At 47.6% G+C, this 10,506-nt stretch overlaps 1 protein-coding gene across 1 annotated transcript; it reads left to right on the top strand.

Moving 5' to 3' along the window:
• Nucleotides 1-2,998: 2,998 nt before the first annotated feature.
• Nucleotides 2,999-6,120, top strand: LOC117866719 (non-specific phospholipase C4). The gene is made up of 3 exons (XM_034750993.2): nt 2,999-3,837; nt 4,964-5,373; nt 5,461-6,120. The coding sequence occupies exons 1-3, from the start codon at nt 3,215-3,217 to the stop codon at nt 5,964-5,966; spliced, it is 1,539 nt and encodes a 512-aa protein (XP_034606884.1). The 5' UTR covers nt 2,999-3,214; the 3' UTR covers nt 5,967-6,120.
• The last annotated feature ends 4,386 nt before the right edge of the window (nt 6,121-10,506 follow it).

The raw sequence follows: 10,506 nt of genomic DNA, 5'->3' as shown, positions 1-10,506 counted from the left end.
AAAAGAGAGGCGGCGATGGCAATGGATACAGTGCCAAGAGTCGCCAAAAGCAAGAAACTAGGGTTTCTAATAAGCTATAAACATGTATACGATGGATGACGAAGACAGTTGATGGATCTAGCGATCCAAAGGCCTAAAATTCAAATGTTGGTCTTTGTCGATCAGTAGTCCTTGACGATACGTCGGTATGTTATCTTGTTGCCAATGATTTAAATAGCGACTGATCAAGGGACCCTGGATCATCGCTCACTACCAGATTATGAGGTATTTGCAAGAGTTAGAATCAAATTGCCGAGCGTGGTATATGTCGGTGATTGCTGCTCGGCAACTCTTTGTAGCTAGCAGATTCATTATCACCCTTAGCAAAAATATATATAATACTAAAAACCCGTCAGTGATTAGTTAAAAAGGGTAGTAAATATTGCAATACCTTTGGCCACTTCAAAGAGTTGTTGTTCTTATTGTGTACATATGGATCCTAGCGCTGTCTCCATCAATCTACCGCGAGAGAACTCACGGACCCGTGTCTCCAAGGGGTGTCTCCAATTATCACTTCTGATAAAATGATTTCATTTTTTATTCTACCCAAACAAAAAACTTGGTATTTCTAACTGCTTTCACTTCTACATTGCATTTCTCACATAATAGTTGATTTAAAAAAGATAGTAAATTCCTAAGCGATCTAGCATCCAATAATGTAATTTTGTTTCCAATAGTTTCCCCGATAGTGAGAAAGGTTGGGCTATGATGTCCGGCGCCACACCAACAGATATACGATAGAGGATATTTAACTATCACTACGGGAAACCTTAAATTTGCCGAGTGTTTTCTTTTTGCCGAGTGTTTTTTCTCGGACACTCGGCAAACAAGCTCTTTGCCGAGTGCTAAGCCAAAAACACTCAGCAAAAAAAAACACTCGGCAAATTGGGGCTTTGCCGAGTGTCAAATAAAAAGCACTCGGCAAAGCCCCCTCTTTGCCGAGTGTCAAAAAAAAACACTCGGCAAAGAGGGGGTTTGCCTAGTGTTTTTTTTACACTCGGCAAAAAAATAATTTTTTTTCCTTTTTTCACCATGAAATTTTTTCTACTCCCCACATACAACATGTGGTACTCCATGTTAAAATTTGGTATATTTTTGAATTTATTTGCTATATTTATTTAATTAATTGCATTTCAAGGGAATTTTTTGTATAAGTCAAATTTGAACTGCAAGTGATTCAAATTATGGAATAAAATGAGTAGAAAAATGATATTCATGTTATTTGGACCAATTTGAGACCTGACCTATGAAATGAAAAGAAATTTCGAACATCTTGTTCAGGAAACACGACCATGAACGTGTGGCAGTAGTATTTTTAAATTGTAAAAAAAACAATCAAAGTCTGAAAATTATGAGATTTGCCATGATGTGATGATATAATACGTGGAGGCTGCGGAAAAAAATTGAGAAGGTTTTGCACATTTCATCATGTACGATGATTACAAACCGAAGCATCTCAGAAGAAGAATAGTAACTTTGAGAAGGATTCGATAAATTTAGAGTTGAAGTGACGGTCGAGTTCGGTTTGACTACAAAACTTTTTGTATAGTCAGTAGAGAACCTATATTGGTTCGTGTGAAAATTTGGTATTTTTTTGAAACTGTTGGATATTTTTTAAATTTTTTTCAAAAAATATTTGCCGAGTGTCCTACGTTGGACACTCGGCAAAGAAACTCTTTACCGAGTGTCCACGTAGGACACTCGGCAAACAGAGGGCCACCACAAAACAAATAGCCCCCCCCCCCCGGCCCCCTCCCCCCACTCTCCTCTCTTCCCCGCACGCCTTGGCCCCCTCCCCCCACTCTCTTGCCTCCTGCCGCCGCCGCCGCCGCACGCCTCCCGCCACCGCCGCTGCCGCCGCCGCCGCCGCGCCTCGAGGCCGGATCCGGCGGGGCCCCTCCCCTCTCCTCTCCTCCGACCCCGCCGCCACACCTTCCCCCAGCCCCGCCGCCAGCGCCGCCCGGAGCCCCCCGCCGCCCGGCGCCCCCGGCCCCGCCGCCCCCGGATCCGCCGCCGCCCGACGTCCCCGGCCCCGGATCCGCCGCCGCCCGGCGCCCCCGGCCCTGCCACCCCCGGATCCGCCGCCGCCCGGCGCCCCCGGCCCCGGATCCGCCGCCGCCCGCCGCCCCCGGCCCCGGATCCGCCGCCGCCCGACGCCCCCGGCCCCGGATCCGCCGCCGCCCGACGCCCCTCCACCGGATCTGCTTCATGGCGTGGCGGCGGGAAGCAGTGGCGGTGGCTGGCGGCGGTGTGGATGGTGGCGGCGGCGGCGGCGGCGGAGCAGGAGCAGGTGGCGGCGGCGGATGGTTTGGAACATGATTTTTTTTATTTTTTCAATAATTGTTCGCCGAGTGTTTTCTGGGCACTCGGCAAAGTCTTTGCCGGCGAACTCGTGTTTGCCGACTCGATATTTGCCGTGTGCCGTTTGCCGAGTGTTCGCCGAGGGTATTCTGCCCTTCGCCGAGTGCCCCTGGCACTCGGCAATTTGCCTGTGTCCCGTAGTGTATGTGCCACCTTTACGGATGGCTGCTCTTCAAAAGCCATCCTTAGAATGGCACCTACATATTTGTCATCCCCGCATGAACGAAACAACAAAATTGTCATGCTTGCATACGTAGCGAGCCAACTTATCAAGCCAGCGTGGATCGAGCATGGTAAATGACCATGATGCCCTTGCCTTGCTCAGGTTAGCTATCCCTTTCCCTCTCTTCTTCTACTGACGTTTGGGATCCGCAGCAGGGTCATCTTCAACCTTCCGGTACAACGCAAACGCAGGAAACAAGAGTGACCTGAAACGGCCAAGAACCATGTTTTTTTTTCAGATTATTACATTATACAAGTAACGAAAATGACCAAGTGCGTTATTAACTTATTATACTGAAGAAAAGCCCAGATCGGATCGAAAACTACGATGGGCGCCGCCGGTCTGGCGCTTCTGCCATGTCCTTTGCCAACAAGTTTGAAAGAGCCTTGCCGTAAAGAAAATCAAAACGATTCCTTGAACTCCACCTAACATGTTACGTACCATGTTCCACACACCTCCAACAAATGAGCATTAAGCTACGCCATCCCCATTAGCGCCTTCCCTTCCACCATCAAGTTATTGAGCAACAAGGAGCCTCGCGCCCTCGCCGGCAGCAGCCACCACGAGATCGACCTAGTCCTCCGGCGTGCCATGGCGGGCAAGATCAAGACGGTGGTGGTGCTGGTCCAGGAGAACCGCTCCTTCGACCACATGCTGGGGTGGATGAAGTCCCTGAACCCGGAGATCGACGGCGTCACGGGCGCGGAGCTCAACCACGCGGTCGCCGGCGACGCCACCTCCCCGGCGGTCCACTTCGGGAACGCCTCCCAGTACGTGGACCCGGACCCCGGCCACTCGTTCATGGCCATCTACGAGCAGGTCTACGGCGACCCCTACACCTGGGGCAGCGGCGCCCCGGCGACCAAGGCCGGCGTGGCGGCGCCGCCGATGAGCGGCTTCGCGCAGCAGGCGGAGAAGGAGAGGCCCGGCATGTCCGCCACCGTCATGAACGGGTTCCGGCCCGACGCCGTGCCGGTGTACCGCGAGCTCGTCAGGGAGTTCGCCGTGTGCGACCGGTGGTTCGCGTCCGTGCCCACGTCGACGCAGCCGAACAGGATGTTCGTGCACTCGGCGACCTCGCACGGCCTCGTCGGCAACGACAAGAAGTTGCTCCGCGCCGGGATGCCGCAGCGCACCATCTTCGACGCGCTCCACGACGCCGGGCACTCATTCGGCATCTACTACCAGTTCCCGCCGGCCGTCCTCTTCTACAGGTCAGACCCCGTCGTTGTCCATGCAACGTTTACGCAAGAACACCACCATGTTTCTGGTTTCAGTAACTTTTTTAACAATGTTCATATTTTAGTTCTGCGACGCGCTCTATGCAAATTTTGGAATCTCTTTATAACTGATAGAATTGTCACTGGCCATTGTCATTATTGGTCTGTGTCACTAACATAGTAAAAACAAGCATGTGTGGTTGGTTCACATATTGATGGAGCAGAGCGACAATGAGTTTGACCATATATGACTGCTGCAAATGGGACATGCATTTCAGATGGATATTCTCATGATCGATCCGATGCGAACAATGTCCAGGTCATGTTCAGTACAAACATTACTTGTATTCTACTGCATTAGATTTTGTTCAGATCGACATGGGGTGCGGTGGCCAGCTGGCCATAGTTTTCTATCAAATTTAATTTTCTAACAGATTAATTAGACGCATGTACAGCATAGGACATGTCCATTAGATTTTAGTAATGTCATTATGTGATCTGCATGAGCAAGAAAGCTAATAAAAACGACAAAGCAAGTAGGAGATGGTGATACTAATACTACTTAATTTGTTTAACACACATCTTGTGTTCTTGATTTTTAAATAAAGTTGTTCATCACCCTAAAGCCAGCTGTTCTATTTGTATATCTTTTGCCATGATTTTTTCTGTTAGATTCGATTTATGAAAGCATTTAACTTTAGATAGATCCAATGCCTCACATGCAATATATATATATATAGTACTACTGAATTTCTGAAAGTTATAATGGGTATTAATTATGATATATCAACAATAGTGTTCCTTTACAAGAATATATTCAAATGTCTATCATTTGTCAATTACCATTTCTTCGACATAATTTACCGCAGCATATTATGAGCATATGGAGACAATCGATGATATCTACTGATAAAGTGTCGCGATTTTTCAAAATTCAGTGTATAATTAAGCTTGAATCTTGAAGAAGAAAAAGGAGAATTCTAAATGTGCGCGGGCTACATTGTTAAATGTCATGATTTTAATGTTTAGTGTATAAGCTTCAATCTTGAACAGAAAGAAAAAAAGAATTTTACAGGTACAGTGATTTTTAGTAACGGCCTATACATTGTTTTTGACTCAGGAACATGCGGCAGCTCAAGTACATGAGCAAGTTCCACCCATACGACCTCGACTTCAAGCGGCACTGCAAGGAGGGCAAGCTCCCCAACTACGTGGTCATCGAGCAGCGCTACCTGGACCTCAAGCTCTTCCCGGGCAACGACGACCACCCCTCGCACGACGTCGCCCACGGCCAGCGCCTCGTCAAGGAGGTCTACGAGGCTCTCCGGTCGAGCCCGCAGTGGCACGAGACCCTCCTCGTCATCACCTACGACGAGCACGGCGGGTTCTTCGACCACGTTCCCACCCCAACCGAGGGCGTCCCGAGCCCCGACGGCATCGTCAGCGCGCCGCCCATCGGCTTCGCCTTCGACCGCCTCGGCGTCCGCGTCCCGGCCATGTTCATCTCGCCGTGGATCGAGCCGAGCACAGGTACATGTCTGTTGGTGTCTCAAGTGCCACTATCATGATTCATGAACAAGAAGTTGTGACTCGAAGCATGTGTGTGTTGATTTGCAGTGATCCACCGGCCGTCGGGGCCGGAGCCGACGTCGCAGTACGAGCACTCGTCCATCCCGGCGACGGTGAAGAAGATCTTCAACCTCAAGGAGTTCCTCACGAAGCGCGACGCGTGGGCGGGGACGTTCGAGTCCGTGCTCACCCGCGCCACGCCAAGAACCGACTGCCCGGAGAAGCTGCCGGAGCCGGTGCGGCTGCGGTCGGTGGAGGCGGAGGAGCACCGGGAGATCTCGGAGTTCCAGGCGGAGCTGGTGCAGCTGGGCGCCGCCCTGAACGGCGACCACGCCAGGGAGGCCTACGACACCGGCGAGCTCGTCGAGGGGATGACCGTCGCCGAGGCCGCCGACTACTGCCACGGTGCGTTCGCGCGGTTCAGGGAGGAGTGCCGGCGGTGCCACGAGTGCGGCATGGACGGGTCCCACGTCCCGACGGTCCAGCCGGAGGCGGCGGTGGCGCCGTCTGCATCCAAGCAGCTGTGCAGTTGCCTCCCCTGCTTCAGTGCGTAAGGATGTGCGCGTCGCAGTCGTTGGATTTTACAAGTTGGGTGGGTTCGAATGAATATGTCTGCCTTTTGTAAGTGTGCATATGCTTTATGGATTGCTTTGCTTGGATTTGTTTTGTTTGTTGTTGTTTCGTAAAGGAAAGATTATTTTTGTAGTATGAAGTTGTGTTCAATTATATTTGCTCACGTTGTTGCACTGTTAAGCAAGAAATAACAATGGACTGATAGGACATTTTGTTGGAACCATATTTCACAACTACTACACAACAAGCTATCACCAACAGCCTATCACTGATGAACCGGTGGTGACATAGTATCACCACTTATTTCTTAGTGGGTGGGTGTTGTGGATGTTGGAACCGACGGTGGAAAAAGCTTGTATTACCGCCGGTTCCAACCACGAACTGATGGTAATAATTATTACCGTCGGCTCGTACAACGAACCATTGGTGAAAGGGACACCGGACTCGAAGTTTTAATCTATTTAAGTTGATAGTCTTCAGGAGTCCAGCAACGGCATACAAAGCCTCTTTCTTCTATCTCCAGCGCCTCTCCTCTATCTCTCCGCCCGAGCACCTCTCCTCTCCTACATCCTCTCTCTTGCCACCCCTCTCCTCCCACTCTAACCCTCTCTTTCCTCTATCTCACCACCCCTCTCCTCTCCCATCCGCTCACCCCTCATCGGAATAGATCAGCTCGTGAGGAGCAGCAGCGGGGCGAGGAGTGGTGGTCGCGGATGGCGGGGTGCGACGGCGACCGATGGGGGTGAGCAGCGGCAGCCGACAGGGACGTGGTCGATGGCATCCAGTGGGGCAAGAGCTATAGTGGCCCAGGGTGCAGGGGCGCAGTGAAGAGGTGAGCGGGCAGTGGTGTGGCGTGGCGGCCAGATCCGGCGGTAGCGGCACAACAGGGGGCGAGCACGACAGCGTGGGGCACGATAGCTCAGCCTAAGCTCGATAGCCCAGTTTTGTCCCCCGGTGCCCCCCCCCTCTACTGTAGTGCGTGGGGGACAAGCGTCGTTGGCGCTTGTTATTGACATCTTTTTAGTACTATTTAAGTGGTGTTTTTTAATCTATTATTATACTCACTTGGCATACGAAATAACCCCATTGTCACCTATGTGTTGTATTTTGGAGCATGTTGTGTTTTGGCAGAAAATACGACATAAACATGGGGGTTTTGTATGAGCCTAATGAATAACTGGACGAGAATCATCGAGGAGGGCCTACACATGGAAGGGGAGTACCAGGAGACCCAGGAGGGCCTAGGCCGATCGACTTGACTGGCTCAACCCATTCTTGGTCCCAATCACGCTCCCGTTCCTTCAGCTCATTCTTGACCCATGCTCTTTCATGATCTCGCACTTCAGTTTCGATTTTATTTATGAGGAAGGATTAAATCAGGGATATTTTATTACGTAATCAAAAACCTCTGAAAAAACAAGTTGATCAATTGTTTACCAGGTTGAGAGCTTCGCCTAGTCCTATCTGGTGCCTAAAATTTCAATTTACTCCACTATAAACAAAGTTGACGTAATGAGTTGGGGTAGGATAGCTTTCTCTTGGTAGTTTTAATTCTAAGCATTGATTATGTCCTTATTTTCACCTCTAATTTCTAGCCTCGACAATGTTAAGTGATGATAATTCCTCATTAGAATAATCATGTGATCTATTGGCCAAACCAAAATGTTCTTTATTTTATTACCCATCCTTGAACATGACCTATTATTAGAAGATTTGCTTGGTTTCTAACCATCTTCCGTACATAAAAATATGGTGGAAGATAAAATAAAGATGTGCGAGGACAATGAGGCAGAACATAGGGCAAAAGAGCCCAAGCCGATCGGCTTGGACTCCCTCAAGCCGATAGGCTTGTGGTGTTTTTGGCTCTGTTCATTTGCAGATAATTGTGGAGCCCCTCTGGAAGTTTCTATGGTGATTTGTGGTGAAAGGACAGTTTAGAAAAGGTTCAAAAAAGATATGAAAAATAAAAAATATAAAGAAGGAAGAAAAAGAAAGATGTGAAATAATAAGGGGGAGATCAGAGCTGTTGTAGAAAAGATAATTAAAGGTGCAAAGGATGACATATTCATCATTGAGAGCAAATCTTCACTCCAACCATGTGCAATTCGAGGACAACATATGTGCTTTAGAGTCTAATATTTTCTTTGCCTTTGTACATGTCCACAATTTTATATCTTCTCACCCTTGAACCCCTTATTGTGAATTCTCATAATCAATGGCTCAAGAGGTAGGCAACCATTAGAAGGATTTCTTATATTTACAATATTTGGTATTTGACTTTTGCTAACCCTGTCTGAGCTCCACTGTATGCCTTTATGAATTCTAGGGATGAGAGTTTTGAGAAAATGATAGGATATACAGATTTTAAACGAGCGACATGAGAGAACTTCGTTGTAGTCCTTGTTGCAGGAAGGTTATTCTATAAACGAAGAAAACCCCTCCAAGGCAAATCAGAAAGTAAGTATTGTTGATTTAATGAACACACATGCTTAGATTATCTTTGTTGCTGCTCTGATGTTGCTTTGAGGAGTTGTACTTGTCTCGCTTGCTTTGGTTATCTTGAATACTAATGCCTTTTTGGCCCCATTGGATTTATTTGTGGTCGCCTGACTTAGTCAAAGATGAGCAAGAGCTAAGCGTGAGGGGGTTGTTGGTGCTCGTTATTGCCACCTTTTTAGTACTATTTAAGTGATGCTTTTAGATTTATTCTAACACTAACCTGCCACTTGGCATATGAAATAATCTCATTACTGCATATATGTTGTACTTTGGAGCATATTGTGTTTTTGTAGGAAATATGATCTTAACAGCGGGATTTTTGTACAAGCTTGATGAATAACTGGACGAGGTTCATCGAGGAGGGCCTACACATGGAAAAGGAGGACTATGAGACCCAGAAAGAGCCTGGGCGATTGGCTCAACGCCCATTAAGCCGATCAGGTAAGCCCATTCTTCGCCCCGATTGCACTCCCGTTCCTTAGCACGAAGTCTACGAATATACTAGGATTTTTCCTCAACCATTCATCCAGAACTACCTCCCAAGATGTAGTATAAATACCCCCTGGAGGACCACAAGGAGGGGGACACGTACACGACACACAAATCCATTCCACCACTGCCTCAAGGTGAAGAACAGAGAAGACAACGGATCTATGGAGAAGGAGTCCCGATGGAGCACCGGAGGAGGAAGAAACCCCCTAAGCCGAGCTCAAACCAATCGGCTTGGGGCCCTCTGGCGTCCCCTTCAGTCTATTGATCTCCAGACCATTTGTGTGTTAACATGTGTAAGATCATGGGGTAAAGTCTCTATTTGTCCATGGGGTTGAAAGGAGATCTTAATATGTAATCATTATACTTGTTCATGAGATCCAAGCTGTTATCGTACTATGTTGATGGTGCTTATTTGTGTTTGCCCAATGTTATCATTTGGTTTGCAGTAATTATCTTGTTGCATGCCTTGAATATCAGCTTAGAGTGTTTGTTGGGAGATCACTAATTACCCTTGAGTAGTGACAATATGCAGGGAGGAAAAGTGTTGAACATGAACACGTTCACCTTGGTGGCACATAGATCTATCTTATTTATGCATAGCAAGCTTATGCAAGTGATCCTAGATCTCTTGGACAAACATTCCATCTACCTTGTTTACATCCTTTCACATTCATCTTTCATTAACTCCGATTAGGATATGTCTCTTTATACAATCTTCTTTGCATTAAGCCTGTGGTTATCTCAATTAGTGCTTAGTTAAGTGTTGCATTCCACTTGTTCCGTATTCCAAACCGTCTCTCACCTCCCCTCTCTTCTTCTCTCCAATGTGCCTCCTTTGCTATGAATTTCCCCAAATCCAAGAACTCTCAAACCCTTGCAAGAACGACGGGTGCATCATGATGCACAAGGTGATGATGCCAATGTTGAAGAGGCGCCTCCCACCACCACGCCCGAAGCCACTGAGGCGCATCACACCACGAGGCCAGAGGATGTCAAGGAGCAACCCACTGCATGCACTGACAAGGAGGCCGCCTACCACCAGGAGGCTCTTCTGGAAGCATACAACGCCTCCCAAGAGCTTCAACTCCTCTGCTTTGCCTACATCAAGGGAGATATAGTCAAGCCCAATACTTCATGTGAGACCGCATTCAGTTGCATTAAATGTCAAAACACAAGTGTCATGTTATGTCATTAATGTATCAGCGCTAAGAATGCAACGAGTGCCACAATTGGTTCATAATAAGCTATGGCACTAGCCTCAAGCATATCAAGATCATCCACAAAGAGAATATAGATATCAATAGTTCCTAAACACAATACTCAAATATCTTGTTACAAGTTTACCAAAGAAGTCTTTTATCGTTTTAGATATACAAAATTTATTAGTTATTTCTTTTTCTTTACTATAATTTTACTTACTAATTATGAAACTTCAACAGGTCCTTCATCTTATTGACAAGAATTCTAGTAACAAGAGATGGACTAGGGCTATAGTTCACAAATCACATAAGTGTGGCTTGCAATCACTTA

This window comes from Setaria viridis, chromosome 8 (genome assembly GCF_005286985.2).
Source record: "Setaria viridis chromosome 8, Setaria_viridis_v4.0, whole genome shotgun sequence".
NCBI lineage: Eukaryota > Viridiplantae > Streptophyta > Magnoliopsida > Poales > Poaceae > Setaria > Setaria viridis.
This window is presented reverse-complemented; position numbering and strand designations above follow the sequence as displayed.

Excerpts from the sequence above, each read along its gene's own strand:
- LOC117866719 (XM_034750993.2), top strand. The coding sequence starts at position 3,215 with ATGGCGGGCAAGATCAAGACGGTGGTGGTGCTGGTCCAGGAGAACCGC. Across the intron at positions 3,838-4,963 it reads CCGGCCGTCCTCTTCTACAG|GAACATGCGGCAGCTCAAGT; the intron begins GTCAGACCCCGT and ends TTTTTGACTCAG. Across the intron at positions 5,374-5,460 it reads GTGGATCGAGCCGAGCACAG|TGATCCACCGGCCGTCGGGG; the intron begins GTACATGTCTGT and ends GTTGATTTGCAG.